This window comes from Lissotriton helveticus, chromosome 4_1 (assembly GCF_964261635.1).
Source record: "Lissotriton helveticus chromosome 4_1, aLisHel1.1, whole genome shotgun sequence".
Taxonomy (NCBI): Eukaryota; Metazoa; Chordata; class Amphibia; order Caudata; family Salamandridae; genus Lissotriton; species Lissotriton helveticus.
The window spans coordinates 639,531,374-639,550,007 of record NC_136063.1 but is presented as its reverse complement, the minus strand read 5'-3'; the positions used below and the strand labels follow the sequence as shown (position 1 = coordinate 639,550,007).

Below are 18,634 nucleotides of genomic sequence, written 5' to 3'. Positions count from 1 at the left end.
TACAATTTCCCTCTACATTCCCTGTCTTTGAACCTGAAAACAAACCAACGAAAACCCAAAATGGAAATAGGGTCTCCTAAATAACCTTCAGGGTGGATATCTGATGGTAATAATTTCTCCCCCACCTGTTGAATAAATGAGGATTTCCACATATCTTCATTAACAATGGTATAAGGTGAGCCCGAATCGGCATAAATTTTTACAACTACACCACCAATACTCATTGTACAAATAGGCTTGTTAACCATGTCCTCGTCTCTTATTCTTAGAACCAACTTATCATGGACATTCATCACTAGATTGTCTTCCACATCATTTTCAAAATTCTCTTCCTCATCAATGTCATTCACGAAATTTACTTTGCTTCTCTTTTTTCTATTACATGCTTTCGTCAAATGACCTTTCAACCCACAGCTAGAACATTTGGTTTTTAACCCAGGACATCCTTTAAAGTCAGCTAAATGGTCTAAACTGTTGCATCTATAGCATTTAAGTTTAACATTTGAGGAAGACTGAGGATGTTTAGAAAATTTGTTGTTAGAACCAAAAGACTGCCTAGAATTATACTTTTTCCTGTCAGTAGCGTTAATTTTGCAAACTACATCATTAGATATTGCACTATTATCATTCTTTATCACATTAGCGCATCTGCCAGACATTTCTGCCTTGCGTGCGATGGCAAGAATATCATCAAGAGGAGAGTCTCCATTTATCCATAACCTATCCTGTATGGAGGTATTGTAAGAATGCATAACGATTTGGTCTCTAATTAACTCTTCTTGTATAACACCAAATTTGCAATCCAAGGATAATTTCTTCCCATCCTCGTCGCCAGTGAAATGAAGGTGAATCCAAGGATGGTTAAGGTAGAAGCTTGTTTATTCGAAGAGCACAGTACAATTAATCCAGCATAGATCAGCATCAATGGATAACTGACTCTTACAAAGAATGCATATCAAAATGACATATGCAAGGTTCTACATTCAGCAATGACATAGGAAAGAATGTGTGTGGTTAAAGGAGCAGTACAGAAGTAAGCAACACAACATGGCCTCACTTGTTTTAAGGTGTGTTTCACCAGTGTGAACTAATCCATGCATTTTTCTTTTACCTTAAAAAAAACATTACGCGAAGCCTTTTGCGGAAAGGCAATATGCAAATGTGGGCCACACACGTTTAATCAGCCTACACTATTACACGGATGAGAAACAGAATAGATCAAAGTTGTGTTAAAACACCGTGGGGCCGATTCAGTAATATTTACAGTATGCTGGAAATGTATAAATTGTAGTCTATACACAAAAGGTTTCTACTGATTGTCAACTTTCTAGAGATTCTCAAAAATCCTCAGAGCATCCATGGAAACGTGCTGCATAGGTCACCAAGACTATGCTAAAAACAGCCAGTTCGTAAACCAGGATAGCTTAGTTATCTATAAAAGTTACGTTAGGCACAGACCTTTTTAAAAATAAACATATATTCTGCCAAATCACTGGCATAAAACCCCTGCCTCGTCCCCGCTCCCTAAAAGAAGATCATGCAGGATGATTCCCTTAATTCCAACTTCCGACCGCAGGACCCGCTAGACATTGATACAGTTTTTGTGCGTGTTCACTGGATGTACAACCAGGATGTATTCACAAGGCAAAACTGAGAAATTGGTATTGCAGATGTTTTAATGTCGATCTTGCCCCACACTTAAGTCAGCACCTGTAGCTCTCGGAGAGGCGATGCCTGTTAGTGGAAAGAGAAACAAATACATTACCTGCTTTATCGCTGCGATTTAGGGCTATGATGGCGGCGTGGCTCGAGTCCCGTTGCTATAGGGACCTCCCCTCCCGGATCCTTGCAGGGCTGCCGGTGCCTCGGTTCGCCGGTCCCTCCCTCCGTGCGCTTCTGCTCACAACTGGGGCGGGCTCTCCCGCAGCTTCCTCGCGGAATATGGCGGAGACCAGGGCGGGGGACGACAGCGAGCCGGAGGAAGAGGCAGCAGAGACGGCTGGCGATGGGTCCCTGGGGCCAGGCGGGGATGCCCTGGTTCCTGCGGTCGAAGACTTGCAGGTGAGGAGTGTGTGTAAATATCGCAACGATGCTGCTTCCGGGGTGGGTTTTAGGGTCGGATGCGAGGCAGAAAATGGCGCAGCTGCTATCTAACGACAAGTGTACACAAACCGGAGGGGGGCACTTGATTGATGTAGGCAGCGGCCAGCTATGCAGTACGGGAACCTGTTACACTTGAAAACTGAGAAACTGTGATGTACCCCGTGTCGTACACCTGTTAGGTAAACATAATAACTATTCAAAAGAATGTGGAGATAAAACGAGATATCTTTCAAAACATAGACTTAAAATAGGGGTGAATTTTACATAATTCCCTTTTAAAAAAGATAAGAAATTAACCGAGTAACTTTGTCATACATATTAAAAAAATGAAGGGGTGAGTTTTTATTTCAAAGCGTCAAAAAACAAGAATCTGTTTGGGACCTCTGCTAGTCTAAATCTAGCCACCACCTATAGGATTTTAGATTCGCGTGTCAAATTGGAATGTTCCACGGAACATTAAGAGTGAGATTGGAGGCATGTAATGGTCGTTTTAGATCGACTGTTCCTACATATTAACCTGTAAGTATGGTTGCCACCTGTCCCGGGGGCCAATACTGGCAATATGTTCATGTAGGATTTACAAAGGCCCCGACATAATTCTTTAGTAGAACTTTAAGTAGTCCTCTGTATTCATTTTTACCATGGCCTTTCTTTCGTTGTTTAATTCAATTATCAATCTGGGGTCAATAGGGCAGATGTAGAACACATTTTGAAGTGTATGGTTCTAACATTTGCTGTTTAAATTGACCTGAACCTCTGTCAGAGGGCCACGGGGCACCCAGGGGCTACTACCATGGTGGTTGAGGACTTTTGCATCTGATGTCTTTGGCCTGACTTAGTATAGATCTTGAGCAACTGGGCCAATTACCCCTCCTGCTCTTGACTCTCACTGGCAGTTTTGAAAGAGCAGTTAAAACCTCCATGTGAGGATGAGGCTTGGGAGTGTGGAGTGTGTAGATACAGGTAAGTGAACATGACTCCTAATTCAAAGTGCACACAGTTCGAACAATAAATCCATATCCAGTCCTATACTCATTTTTATAATAAAAGGAAGTATTTTATGTCTAACTACACATTCAAAGGGATAACCACATTCATGAGCAATAAGTCAATGCCTTGAGGTCGGGGCTGTACCCTGCTCCTTTGCTGTTGGCTGTATCCAAAGAATGGATGCTAGTAGAGTCAGGCAACACCCAATGGGCTCACGGGGCTTCAGCCCCCCCCCCCGTCGTGTGTGTCAGCCCAGGCTGACACAGCTTCGCGGCTGACGACGTCTAATTGCAGCCGCACCCGAGTACTTCACAGGTCTGTAAAAGACCATTTAAATGTAAATGAGGCTTTTGTTATGTTTTCACCCCTTCTTACAGCCACTCTGGTTACGGCTGGAAGAATTAGCCCCCCCCCCCGAAATTTGCCTCTAGTTGCCTGCCTGAGTAGGGTGTACTCAAGAGTTCCCCTATGACTCTTAGGAATTATTCAAGTGTCTATAGTACCGCTGTACCTCCAGTAGCAAATCCCACGTGGACCCAATGGCCCGGTTCAAGTTTTACCCATTCCTGCAGCACAGAAGCCCTCGCTGTTGCAGCGAATGCCCTGAGCGCGGGCACTTGTTAATTCTAATTCTTCTAGGAAAAGTTGAGCTTCCAGCAGTACATATGACAGCAACTGGCAGGCACAGGCTCACTCTACTGAGCGTCATCTCCCCAACGATTGGAGCACCTTCCAGATTGCAAGGGCGTAGTAAGTCACTTTCTCCCCGTGGGGGGAGGGGGGGATATGGGTGGAATTTTATCCTTCTGCTCCTGACTGGAGCACAGGTAGGGTGCATCACCCTCCTCGGCATTCTCCTGGTCCTCGAGAGTGACTCAGGGCAGATCTCGTGATGCGGCTCAACCCACTGGTCACAGCCATTCTCCAGTCCCGGGCGATAGACCCAAACTCTTTGGTAATTTGGTCCTGGCAGCCCCTTCTGGCATATAGGGTTGCCTCTGTACCTTCGAATGCAATGTAGACTGCTCCGGCCCCCCTCTGACATACTGGGTCACCACAATGAGGCAGTGTGGGCCTGGCTGTCCACACAGTGCTTGACGCACCCTCAGTCTACACATTCCTTTTTTGGCATGCAGGGGTCTCCGAAAGGGCTAGGACCCGATCGGTGCACAGTCAAACCCTCACACCTCATGCAGGGAATCCTCATGGTTGGACTCCCCATTGGATCTCACTCCCTCCAGTGCTCCCCTATTCTTCGCAGGGCACAATTGTTTTGGCAAGCAGGCAGGGGCTGGTGCTCCAGTCTCCAGGGTTGGTTGTCTTGGGTTCTCTGGGTGAAGAGCAGGGATACTAGCATTTTTTGGCTCCTAGTCCTGGTCACAGGCACAAGTCTTGCAGAACTTGCCCGTCTGACCACTTTGCAGATGACAAAGTTTGGGACCTCAACCTCCCCTTATTATAGTCCATTTCCAGACACCAAAATGTGACTTAGGTTCTGGGCCTTTGAAATTTTATGTTGGGCTTCTTCTTCTTTTTCTTCTATACCCCTGAAAGGATGTCTGTCACAGCAGGCATGACTCTGAAGCTGATTGACCCAAAACACAAATCATGGGAGTTACCAGAGCTTACACCTGAATGTCGGCCACAGTGATATGTGCATCAAAGGGTTAAGCCGGGCTCCCAACCCTACTCTTTATGATTTTCTTATCAGCCCCTTCTCCTTCCTAAAATGTGTCTAGTCAGCATTAATTTCTCCCTCCTTTCCCCCCCCCAGAGGAATGCAGCAATACACAACTCTTTCTTGGAGGATTCCTCTACTTCTCATGTCTTCACCAGGCTAGCAGAGGCTTCCCAAAATGGAACCCTGGGTCCTCCCATATAATGTACCAGTTCAGACACACTTGTACTCAGTGTACATTGACAACACACATATTATCCAGCACTGTTATCTCCATGCTTTGTGCCATTACATACACTCATTTATTCAACACACACAGTGAGTCTGCCTGCACTGTCAGTGCTGTAGCATTTCTTCATTGCACCAGGGTGTGCTGTTTACAAACACACTCTGCCAGCACACATACTTGTCATGTACGTGTGGCACAACCCTTCATGTATTGTTCTAAACGCAAGCACACATACAGCAGCACATTCACTGGACATCACTACCTCTCACCAGTCAGACAGACCTACGACGCCGCTGCCCTCAACGCACTCAATGCCGGCCGGAACCCCACCTGCTGCCGGGCCGCCCCGAAACGCATCCACAGACCCTTCACCTGCAGAACCTGCAAGTTCACCTGCCTCCGAACCTGCACCGCGCCCGCCAAGCCAAGCTCCAGCAGCAACCTCAAGTGCATCCTGCTCAACGCCCGCTCCGTCCACAGACAAGCCGTGGAACTCTGGAACCTCCTCGACACAACATCACCAGACATCGCCTTCCTCACGGAAACATGGATGAACACCTCCTCAGCCCCCGACATCGCCATCGCCATCCCGGACGGGTACAAGATCTTCAGGAGGGACCGCGTCAACCAGACCGGAGGAGGCATCACCATCGTCCACAAGAACACCATCCGCATCACGACCGACTCCAACGACACCCTCGCCACCGCCGAGCACCTCCACTTCCAGATTCACACCGACCCAAAGACGACCCTCAGAGGCACCCTCATCTACAGACCCCCGGGACCACGCACACAATTCAGCGAAGACATCACGGACTTCGTCAGCCCACACGCCCTCCCCTCCGCCGACTACATCCTCCTAGGGGACCTCAACTCCCACCTGGAGAACAACAAGGACCGCAACACCGCCGCCCTGCTGGACAACCTCGCCAAACTCGGACTTAAGCAACTGGTCAACACCCCCACCCACTACGCCGGCCACACGATTGATCCCGTCTTCTCATCCGGCAAGCACATCACCTTCAGCCACTCCACCGGACTCCACTGGACCGACCACAGCTGCGTCCACTTCAGCTTCAGAAGAACCACAACCCACCACCACCCGCAACAGGTTCTTCACAGGAGCTGGAGCAAGATCACCGCCGACCAGCTCACCACCTCCCTCAGCCAGAACCCACCTGTCAGCACAACGGACCCCAACGAAGCAGCCCGCAACTTCACGCAGTGGCTGACCGCCTGCGCCGACGAACTCGCACCACTAAAGAACCCTCCCAGCAGACCCAGAAGCAAGAAGGCCCCCTGGTTCACCGACGAACTCAAGGACTCCAAGAAGACCTGCCGCACCCTCGAGAAAGCCTGGCGCCTCAACCACACCACTGACAACATGACCGCCTTCAAACACGCCACCCGCAAGCACCACCAGCTCATCCGCACCACCAAGAATAAATCACTGAAGGAACGACTGAACAACAACGCCCACGACAGCAAGGAACTCTTCAGCATCGTCAAGGAGTTCTCCAACCCCAGCACCGGCAACAACGACATCACTCCTTCACAAGACCTCTGCGACTCCCTCGCCTCGTTCTTCCACCGCAAGATTGCCGACATCCACAACAGTTTCGGCGCACCACCCACGCACCCAACCATCGAACCAACGCACCCCACCGCCACCCTTCGCACCTGGACCACGGTGACCACCGAAGACACAGCCCGCACGATGAACACCATCCACTCCGGATCTCCAACCGACCCCTGCCCCCACCACGTCTTCAACAAGGCCGACTCCACCATTGCACCCCAACTCCGAGACGTCATCAACACCTCCTTCAACACCGCCACCTTCCCGGAGAGCTGGAAGCACGCCAAGCTCAGCGCCCTACTGAAGAAACCAACAGCGGACCCCACCGACCTCAAGAACTTCCGCCCCATCTCGCGCCTCCCTTTTCCTGCCAAAGTCATCGAGAAGATCGTCAACAGACAGCTTGCCGCCTTCCTCGAGATGAACGGATCCCTCAACCCCTCGCAGTCCGGTCTCAGAGCCAACCACAGCACCGAGACCGCCCTCATCGCAGCCACCGACGAAATCCGAGCCCTGCTCGACAACGGGGAAACAGCGGCACTCATCCTCCTGGACTTCTCTGCAGCGTTCGACACTGTCAGCCACCGCACCCTAGTCCAACGCCTCAGCAACACCGGCATCCAAGAGAAGGCACTGGAGTGGATCATCTCGTTCCTCGCCGGAAGAACACAGAGAGTCCGCCTCCTCCCGTTTCGATCCGAGGCCACTGATGTCATCTGCGGCGTCCCACAAGGATCATCACTCGGCGCCACCCTCTTCAATGTCTACATGAGACCTCTTGCTGCCATCGCACGCCAACACAACCTCAACATCATCTCCTACGCCGACGACACCCAGATGATCCTCTCCCTCACCAGAGACCACGACACCGCCAGAACCAGCCTACACAAAGGGATGAAAGACGTCGCAGAGTGGATGAAGAACAGTCGCCTGAAACTGAACTCGGACAAGATGGAAGTCCTCATCCTAGGACCATCACCCTCCGCCTGGGACGACTCCTGGTGGCCCCCAGCCCTGGGCACCGCTCCCAAGCCAACAGACCACGCACGCAACCTGGGCTTCATCCTGGACTCCTCCCTCTCGATGACCAGACAAGTCAACGCCGTCTCCTCATCATGCTTACTCACCCTTCGCATGCGTCGCAAGATCTTCCGATGGATCCCGACCGAAACCAGGAAGACGGTCACCCAGGCCCTCGTCACCAGCCGACTGGACTACGGAAACACCCTCTACGCCGGAACCACAGCCAAGCTACAGAAAAGACTCCAACGCATCCAGAACGCCTCCGCCCGACTCATCCTGGACATCCCCCGATGCAGCCACATCTCCGGCCACCTGAGGGACCTGCACTGGCTCCCCGTCAACAAGAGGATCACGTTCAGGCTCCTCACCCACGCACACAAGTCTCTCCACGACCTGGGCCCCAAGTACCTCAACGACCGCCTGACCTTCTACACGCCCATCCGCCAGCTACGGTCCACTAGCCTCGCCCTCGCCGCCGTACCACGCATCCGAAGAGCCACCGCCGGAGGCAGATCCTTCTCCTACCTGGCGGCCAAGACATGGAACTCCCTCCCCACCCACCTTCGGCTGACCCAGGACCACCTCACCTTCAGGAGACAACTCAAGACCTGGCTGTTCGAGCAGTAGCGGATCCCTTCCCCCAAGCGCCTTGAGACCCTTCCGGGTGAGTAGTGCGCTATACAAGTGTTATGATTGATTGATTGATTGAGTGGAGGCTAGTGACATTTGGAAGTGGTGAGGCGTAATAGTTGAGTATGACTTTATGTAAGCGAGCGACGCTAGCACGCGTAATGTACAAACGTGGTGTCCAGGGTAGGTCCTCCTCTAGCTTAAATGAAAAAAAAAAGAAAATTGGCAAATGGTGCATTTTAAAGCAAATTATTTTGATAAAGCAAGGCTTATAAAGCAGTGGGCACACATAGTGTTGAAATATTAAACACGTTAAAAACTGCACCATATCTTACTGCATTCATATGTTAAACAGTTACTGTAATGTGCAAATTGTACAGCGTTACAACTTCAGACCTGTAAAGTGTGTGCTGCCCTTGTCCAGTGTTGTAGTGTAGTTCCTATTATCCCAATAGGCTCTGCGCATTGGAATAATACCTTCAATAGTATAGGCCTAGACCAGACGTTAACTAGGTCTACTACTGTCGATATTAGACTTAAAGTTTTGGGTTTTGCCAGCTAGCTCAGAGTTCACTAGAAACTTTCTCGAATAGGCAAGGAGGAGTTGAACCTCCCTGGATAGACAAGAAGGGATTTAGTTTCTGACAACCATAGAACATGACAACTTTGCTCTCCCCTAATCAAGAGTGTATCTCCAGAGTCGTGTGAAAACAAAAGACGACTTATTTTACTCAGTCAGTACGTGCATTCTTAGTCTCACCAGATTGTAGAGAAAAGGAAGAGACGGGCGTGTTCAATAAAAGATGTTATTTATTGATCAGTCTCTTTTCTCATACAAGAGAAATGGATCGATATTATTGCAATACTTATGGTTAAGTAAAGTGCATACAATAAAAGCAGAAGTATAAAATAATACTGTAAAAACATTGATATGGTTTCTAAGCCATATGATGGTTTAAAATGAATAAAATGAATACATACACATTTACATTTGACTAATCGTACTCAACTGGTGTTTCTAACTACGCCTACCCCGTGTACCTGACCTAAGCCTAATACGTGGGCGGGAATAGAAAGTTACCGTTTAAGTTAAGTTTGTTTTGCCAAGTGACTGACTAAAGAATTCTCTGCAAGGGGTTATTCAGTTCTGTACCTGGACTCTAGGATGAATGAGGGATGGTATCTCTCGTCTCTGGTCTCGATATCCCAGGCTGCCTGCGAGGGCTACCCGGAAGCGCCGGAGCTGGATTTCTCGGCAGGAGAAAAGACAGCTTCTCGTTCTCAGCGCGTCAGGAAGGCGGGGCTGCGCCAGCGGGGTCTGCTCTGCTCTGGGCTTCGGCAAGTCTGGCTGCTCCGATCTCGTCACCACCGCGTGTGTTTGCATAGGGCAATATCGGTAATATTTATACCTTTAAGGTGCCGAGATTGACGTAAGGATGGACATAGATACGTCAATAAGGATGTCATACGACCTGGTCGTTAGCACATTCTTTTGCTGAAGTTCTCGGTGAAATCAAAACAATGGCCGCAGGGTTTTTCCCAGGTCTGTCATAGGTTTGATTTGTTTTGAGAACTCCGTATGCCTTATCAGGGGCTGGAGGAATATCGCTTGTCTAATTAGATGGCAAGCGTTATGACCTAATCAGATAACACGTTCCTGTGCCGTAGTGTGGCTTTATCAGATAACGGTTCCTGCATCATGGGGGTTTTCTGCCTCATGGGATGGCTGCTAGTTAACTTGTTAACCAGAATATGGTCAGGAATAGGGGGATCGATACAGAACCTATAGGAATACATCACACCCACTCCACGCTAACTATGGACATATTTACTAATCTATGCATAGTAAAAACATACTGTAGAATATCGTGTATACCTTACCACCCCAAAATACATAAATGCATTTTGAAATTATCAAATATACGGGAAAAACAGTCACATGTAATATATGCACTCAAGCTGTAGAACAATGCTAAAGTAATCACGCATATCTATACATTATCACTAATTTGTATATGAGAATTTACACATGAAATGGCTCTTAATACAGAAAAAAGGTTCGAGACCATTCCATCACAGAATAAAATAATTATGAACATACCAGCGGGCAGCTAATGTCTATAAAGTATCTAAAAATAGAATTTTTGTTCTCTAAGAATAGTTCTTACTTTAAGCAGAAAATAAGTGTCCCGAAAAATTCGTAAAAATATTTTGGGGCTGCTGAAAAAAAAATTTGCTGTCCGTGAACTGGAGGGAAAATTGTTCATGGTAGTTTGCTATTCTAGTTGAAGGCCAAATTCAGGGAACGCCGTGTACGAGCTTTCTCAAAAGTTTCTATTTCTGCTCTGGTGAGAACATCATATCATTTAGACTCTCGAAAAAGTTGTCAACAGCTTCCTGGGAGAGTTCCACTAACTCGGAAAAAGATGTAACCATGCATTCGTGCGCATGATTGTCTCCATTGACGTTTTGATTAGCATTGCTGACAGAAGGTCGTACCTGATCAATGCTGCTTTCATCTTGAACTTCACTACCCCTTAATCGTAGTGGTGAAGCTTCCACGAATGCCGTCATCAGGATTGGTAGCCGTTGAGGGCAGCACAAAGCATGAGCCTTTATTGGACTCAACAATGTTTCTGCATCCATTGGCGCATCTGATTGTAGAGTCAGACAGGTGTCTAACACGCATTCTTCTCCGCATAGCAAGCACCTTAATACAGGTAAAACACATCGATGCCACATTGGTCGAAATGAAAGAAACCAAGTCATGTTCAGGTCTCTAAGCCGGGTTAGTCCCAGGATTTTTGATATCCGGTCCCGGTATCCAATGGCCAGGATTGTTTCTTCCCTTGTCGCAGGTGTTTTGTCTGTGACATGGTTTGCCATAGCGAAATATAAGGACTAAGAATAGGATTCCTGCAATCAGTCCTAAAATGAGGGGAAGTCCGCCAAAAATCGAATGGACGAAATCTGGAAAAATACCCAGTATGGCTTTGAATGGTGTTAATGCCATCGAAAATACTGTCTTAAATACTTTTGAGACTCCACTGGTATCAGAAATATTTAAGATTTCATTCAGGATTTCTGCGAAATGTATGGGGGAATTAGTTGATAATAAGGAGTGAATCTCTGCAGTCGTCCTTGCGACTAGGAGATCATACGTTTCTTTTGATGACGTGAGTCTGGTCGGCGTCTGAAGAAGCACTGTTTTCATTCTGCTTAAAGTATCTATTCGAATAGAAGTAATTTTCAAGTTGGGCCATGCCCTTGCCTCCCTGTCTGGAAGGGAGCTGGGGAACAATAAGCGTCCACAGCACTTGACCTTCGCAGTCGTGGTTACGAGATAAGGAGTCCCGGGCATAAGACTACAGCATCTGCGATCTACAATTAGAATGTAACTCTCATTATAGAGTCTTTGAAAGAATGGTTCTATCTCTGTTGCAGGTGCGCCTAGCTGGTGACATGAAAGGTTATTTGAGTTCCCTTCACAGGCTCCATGCAAACTAATTCCATTACACAGAAGTGTACCGCTCAGTGACATTGCACAATTATTGCCACTAAGAAACACTTTCTGTCCTTTATTACTGACACATGCATGTGAATAGGGCAGGTTCCATGTTGTTTTAATGTACCCCTTTCCCAATTTTTCGTACATGCCAGCCTGTATATATTTTTGGCAGTATTGAAACCTGAAGGTTGATATTGGAATATTAATTATCCCATGTATTATCCATTCACTGACAGGTCGTTCTGACATTGTCAATGGTAATCTCTCGAGTTTCTCAATGCTCAGGATTGTATAATCAGCACCCTTTTGTGCCATACTGGTTTGTTTATCAGTAAGGTTAAAGATATTGAATAGTGACGTTGTGTTGATTAAACGCCAAGGCACATAGCCTGAACGCAGATTTTGTAACGTCCAGCCAAGCTGTACAATAGAACGCAATTGAGACTGACCGTGTTGTAACAACAGCAAGTCTTGCGATATTATGTCGATTGCTGAAGACACAATGCTGTCCAGAGAAAAAATTCTGGAGGACAGAGTCATTAACCCATTGTCCACTACAGAGAGTGATTTTTCCAAATTAATACGGTCAATTTCCCGTATTCTTTCTGCTGTCTCAATTTGAGTCACCTTCCAGGCCTCGTTGTATGCTGCTTATACAGAGGCTGCTATGAAACGTTTCTGACGCTGTTTGCGCGGTCCCATAATGAAATCACGCAAGTCAGCACCATCAGTAAGTAAAGTTAGGTGTTGCTTAATTTCTGCCAGTGTGGAAGTCTGTAGCCACTGAAGGCATAATTTGCCCACACTGTAGGTGGTTATTATTCCTGGGTGTTGTCTTTGGGAATATCTAGGGTCTGGCCTGGTCATTTTGAACCCCTGTGTTTTGTTCAGGAATCTGTTTTGACAGTTATTAGTATCTGTGGGCCAGATCAACCACTGTTTCCAATCAGGATGTGTTCTGTTTTGGTTTAATACATAATTTACGTCTATCTCTTCATCTTTGGAGCTATTGCTGTTCATTGTTGGTTTTGGAATAGACGGTTTATTTAAGTCTTTGATTTTGGCTAAGCCAAGACAGGTAGTTTGTTGAACAGTGTCATTTAAAAATATAATTTGTTCTGGGATCATGCAGGCTCTAAACAAAGATTCTATACCCTGTACTTGCCATTCTTTTGTACCCCAAACACTTTTTACTTCAACATTTTTGTCCCAATAATCAAAACCAAAAGTATTCATTTGTTCAAAGAATGAGTCTGAATATATCAATTTCGTGTTTGTTATCATGGTCTTTGTCCCTGTCTTATTTGACAATTTGAAATAAAATGTTTCAGCATTACTTGTGTTACAACCTGAAAAGTATGAATATTTGTCATAAACGGTTCTTGAGCTTCCTTTTGGAGGGGTTGCACAATGTTCCCATTGATTATAATTTAAAACATTTCTAGGTTGTGCAGATCTATGTAGAAAATGGTTACCATAGTGGTTATAACAGTACATACTATCATAATTTGTCGAACCCTGCAAATAATCATGTTTGGTAAATTTAGCAGACATCACTAAGTCAGACATCATGTTATTTATACTTTCAAAGTCCCAATCATCAGCAAATGAGCTTGGTTTTACAAAGTCACTCAACGAGATCTTAATTTGGTGTGGATATTTCAGGATTTCAACCGGACCATAAATTTCGTAGTCAGTTTTGTCCCATGCTACCCCACCCGGTATAGGATTGGCTGTGAAGTTGACTGAAGAAAGTTCTCTTTTCTCGACGTGTGAAGATGTGTGTGGTTTGAGGATCAAGTTGATTTTCTGACTTGCTGTGTCCATTTTAGCATATTTTCCCTCAATGAAGCGTCCCAAAGTTAGTACCATGATGAGCCAAAGTATGAGGATAAATGCACCAAAACCCACCCAAAATTCAATCCATGGAGAAATTAGATATGTTTCTTTCAGTTGTTTCAAAAGTACTTTAACTTTATCTTTAAAGGTTTTTGTTGATGGCTGTGTTTTTGATTCAGTGAAGCCTTCAGAGGAATCATCGAAGTTTATGAAGTAGCCGGATGCAGTTCTGTCAATTGTTCCAATTGCCTCAGGATTACAGTTTCTTGCATAGTCGTTTGTTACTTCATTATAGATTGGTGTGTCTCTGCTAAATGTTTTTATTTGGGTTTTCAGAGGTCTAAGTTCCATTGCATTGTTGCATAGTCCTTGTTGTAGTTCTGTAGGCGTTTCGAATGTGATTAGCCTTTTAGATTGAACCTCTGTGTTAGTAGCAAATCTTGGTGTTCTACTACTTCTCGGGAGTCCACTTGGCCTACTATTTGTTATCGGCCACATGTTGTGGTTTTACCAGGTCGATGGATACAACTCGGTTCTCCTTTTTACCAGCAAGCGGCGGTAGTACAACTGATCTTGTCCCGTTGATAGACAAGACAGGAACTGCTTTTCTGTAAGAAGGCCCAAATTCCTTCTTTACCGCGATCTTTTCTCTGACTAGATCCCCGACTTTTGGAATCCAGACAGGTCTTGCTGGGACAGGTGGTGGTTCTTCAGTGGTTGTTGGCTGCTGTTTCAACTTTATGTTGCTCAGGTCTTTTCTTGTTTTGTTTAAGTCCTGCAAAATAGCCAAACGATCTTTGATATCAAAGCTTTTTTCCTTCACCACTGAAGTCTGACTGTCGAGATCTAAGACTAACATCCTAGTTCCAAACAATAATTCGTACGGACTGAATCCCTTCAGAGAATTTCTTGGCAAGTTATTTAGACTATGTTGGACACTTATTAGATGTTTGACCCACCCAGCTCCCGAACCTAATATCCTTTCTGTTATAGATAGCTTTATGCCTTGGTTTTTTCTTTACACCATCCCGTATCCCTCAGGAAGGAAGTGAGAAGAGTCCCGCTGTGCTATGCTCATTTGGCCATGTTTCCCCTCAGGCTGGAGGGCCAGATTGAAAACAATGGTCAAACGTAGCATGCTCTTAGCGTATATGCCATTTAGACTCGCAAATCTTTGTATAACAGTCCAGACGTCAGCCGAGTGCTGGTGATCTACATTATAAGTGGAAACTAGCCTGTATATGTTAATCGGACGCTTTGCTTTTTACTGTTGATCTTTTCTGGAGTGAAACGACACGGTATTACACCGTTTCTCTCACCACTGCGATTTCTGTTACAGTTTGGGCAGTTCTTTACAAAAATGGTATGATGCAGGCTCATGCCTGGCCACCAGTACCTTGATTGTAATTCTTCCAGAGAATCTTTTAGTTTGAGGTGTCTGAGACCCTCGCCCATATGTGCGTCTGCTATTAACAAGTCTCTCCTGTCCGTGTTTGGAATCACTCTATCCCCCACTCCAGGGATTCGAGCAAAAGAGACGGAGTTTGCATCGATTATGTATGTATAATTGAGTGGATAGTTGATCGGTAGCGCTGAGCAGTCGCCTTTTGATGACGTTTTTACCGCCAGCACTGTTTCACCGTCAATATACTTCACTGTACGCTTTTTTCGAGCTACGGAAGCCGATTTAGTTGCTACCGCTGTGGCTGTCTCAGCCAATGAATTCCCTGCAAAGTGAACGCCATCACGCTGATGACTCAGTGAGTGTATCACGTGAGTCTTTGGTAGTTCTTTTTGTAAAAGAGCTATTTGTTCCCAAAGCAGTTTTTGCTTTATTGTTGCACCTGTGTCATCTTTGTAACCGTTTTGAATCCATGTCTGCAAATCGTTGTTATATGATTTGACGCAGTAATATTAATCGGACACTATAAGTGTCGGGAATTCGCGATCCGCATTATCTAGCGCCATTTTCAATGCTATTATTTCAGTCTGTTGTTCTGAATTAGTTTCTACTGAGTGTGTTTTTGTTAATAGAGGTCTTAGTTTACCTCCGCGCCACACTTCTTTTGTAATCTCACATGTGGGGTTGTATGCTTGTTCTCCCCAAACGGAGGGTTGAGCATGTCCGTCTGTATAGATTACACAAGCGTATTGTCGTAAGGGCAGAATGTTGATAGGCAGAGGGAATGTTCTTTCATATTCTAGATTTTTTAATTCCTTTAGTTCTGGATCAAAGTAGTAGTATACTTTGTCCGTTGTAATCGAATTCACCCATTGTATCCATTCCGGATTCAATGTTGTTGTTGGTAAATTACACGGTGTTGTTAATGCCTCAAAGGCTGATTCTGCTGTTCTGACTGTGATGTGTCTACCGTCCGCTTGATCTTTTTCTCTAGCTATTGCAGTTTGAACTGCATGAACAATGTTTTCTTTAATGCTGAATTTCTTTTCAGCTTCTGTGTACAAGTGTGATTTGAATGCAATTGGTACCTTTTCTCCCTCATTAGAGGTCAGGTATGTGAATCCGCATCTCCCTGGGATGACTCGAATCACAAGATTGCGTGTGTTATCACGTGTTTCTAATTTTGTTTTAATTAACATGTCTGTTTGTAAGGATCTCAAAATTTCTGTGTGTATTTGAGTCCAATTGGTTCTTTTAAAATCTGGTTTTATTAGATCATAAAGGGGTTTGACCCTTTCTGCGTAATTTGCAATGTATGTTCTTCCAAAATTTAGGAAGCCTAGAATTGACTGTAAGTTTTTTAGTGTTCTAGGTGCTTGGAGTATGGCACATTTCTCTAGGAAATTGTCAGCCAGGCTTTTGCCTTCACTTGATAATTCGTATCCTAAGAACAGGACTGTTAGATGGGCAATTCTGGATTTTTTAAAGTTGAATTTGTAACCCTCTGCTGCGAACCCAAGTATTATGGTGTTCACTCTCTTCAAGTGAGTATCCAAGTCATCATCTGTTAAGTTTATGTCGTCGACATAAGATAATGCTTCGTCATCATATGTTTGTAGTAATTCTGTTACTCTCGCTGAGAATACCCCAGGGCTATTCTTGTACCCCTGGGCTAACCGACAGAATTGTTTTTGAGTGCCATTTATTGAGAATGCAGACAAATATCTGCTCTCTGGTGCTATGTTTTGACAAAAGAATCCATTAGAGATGTCTAATGTTGTTTTGTATTTTTTGCGCACTATGTTATTCATTAGTGCAGCACTGTGCGAGTTTTGCACTGCAAAAGTTTTGCAACATGAGTTAAGGTGTCGGTAATCCAAAACTAGACGATATGAATTGTCTGGTTTGGAGACCGGAAACAAAGGGTTGTTCATTTGTGAGGTGCAAGTTTCAATCACCCCCTGGTATTCTAGTTGATCTAGGATTTCTTTTACCTGTTTTTTAGCTTCTTGCTTAATTGGGTACTGTCTTTGTGCAGTAGGTTGTGATTTTAACTGGATTTTGTGAGGAGGAGAGTCCTCATCCCATCCTACATGATTTTTATATAAAGCAGGAGCTTGAGCTACTGCCCACTTTCTGGCAAGTGTGTATTTTTTATGAATTGGGATATGATTTGAGAAGGCAGGCATAATTATTTCTTCGCCATGAGGGCACTCCCTGACAAACTCTGGTGGCCAGTCTTTTTCAGCTAGAAGGATGTCATAGCCCTTGGAGAGATTATCCCAAAATAGTCCCCTTATTTTTCTAGTCTTATCCCCTTCTATAGGTAAAGTTATTTCATATATTTTGTGAGGTTTGCTAACTCTGGTGTCTGCAGTTTCCACTTGAAGATATTCATTCATGTCCACTGTCTCCAGAAGATTCATAAGGACTTTGCGAGCTATGCTCACTTCTGCTGCGCTGTCTAGCATTGTCTGAGCCCATTCTCCATTTTTCAGTTGTGTCCTCAGTATTCTCGGCATTGTTAACTACCTTGATACTGGCTACCTTCTTTTTTGGAAATTGTAGTTTCTTTTTTAGATGAGCAGGTTCCTTGTCTTTGGACTTGGCGTGCTCTTCTCTTTGTTCTGATCGTCCTCTTCTTTCTGATTTCTGCGAGGAAGTCTGAAAAGATTGAGAGGGACGTGTATCAATGTCTTGATATCTATCAGGCTTCTTTATATTATCCCTATTTCTAAGGTTATATCTTTTCCCAGAGGGGTCACTTTGGGGTGACCTGTGTCTCTGGTTCGGAGATTTTTCTCTCCGCCTAGGAGACCTTCCTCTGGACTGGAATTTCTTTTCTTTAGGATTGGATTGTTTGTTTCCATCCCAGCTCTTTTTTTGTGATGTTGAATTATTATTAAAAAATATTTTTTCAGGACTTTCAATCAGTTGCGGTTTTACTGGTATTCCACCTAAACTATCTCTACCTAGTTCCTCATAGGATTTTTCTATAATTCTGGTAATTTCAGCTGGTTGGTCTGCTATATCTGTCTCCTTTAACCTCTGGCGGATCGCCACGTTTGCTGCTTCTCCCTTTATGTTGGCTAATAATATGGCCGAGACCTGCTTGAAGTCTTTTAGTAATTTCATACCAAGAGTTAAAGCGGGTTCTGGACCGTATTCGTCTTGAATTTGTTTTAGCACATCTGGTATTACCGAAATGGATGGAACACCGTGCGTTTTTGTGTAGATGGAAGCAAAGACTGTACCCCAAGTGTCACAGTCCTCCACGTGTGGTGCGATTCCCATTGGAAGACAGATAGTCAGAATCCTGTGTTTTTCTAACGGGGTGGTGTCTGGAAACACCGCCTCTATTTGGGTGATTTTTTGTGCTAACCAGAATGGTATTTGTTCCCGTTTAGCTGGTACTTTACCTAGGCAGGATTGTATGTTCTGTGGTGTAATTTTATTTGTGTTCCCCTGGTGAGGGGTCAGCTGTGGAATTTTAATTGCTGGTTGAATTGTTGAAGTCCGCATCACATATTGGACTAATTGTCTATGTAATTTTATTAATTGTTTTAGCTGTGTTAGAAGCTCTGGTGCAGGCATTCTTTCGATGTCTGGATGTGGTGTGTATCCGGCTAGGACCGGCCACGTTGCTCCTGGTC

General features: G+C 45.2%; 1 protein-coding gene across 1 annotated transcript in view; it reads left to right on the top strand.

Moving 5' to 3' along the window:
• The first annotated feature begins 1,791 nt into the window (after positions 1-1,791).
• Positions 1,792-18,634, top strand: part of UBXN2B (UBX domain protein 2B) — a 331,727-nt gene continuing 314,884 nt past the window's right edge. The window contains exon 1 of the mRNA XM_078687273.1: positions 1,792-2,061. Coding sequence (XP_078543399.1) covers positions 1,792-2,061 — 270 coding nt within the window. The remainder of the gene's footprint in view (positions 2,062-18,634) is intronic.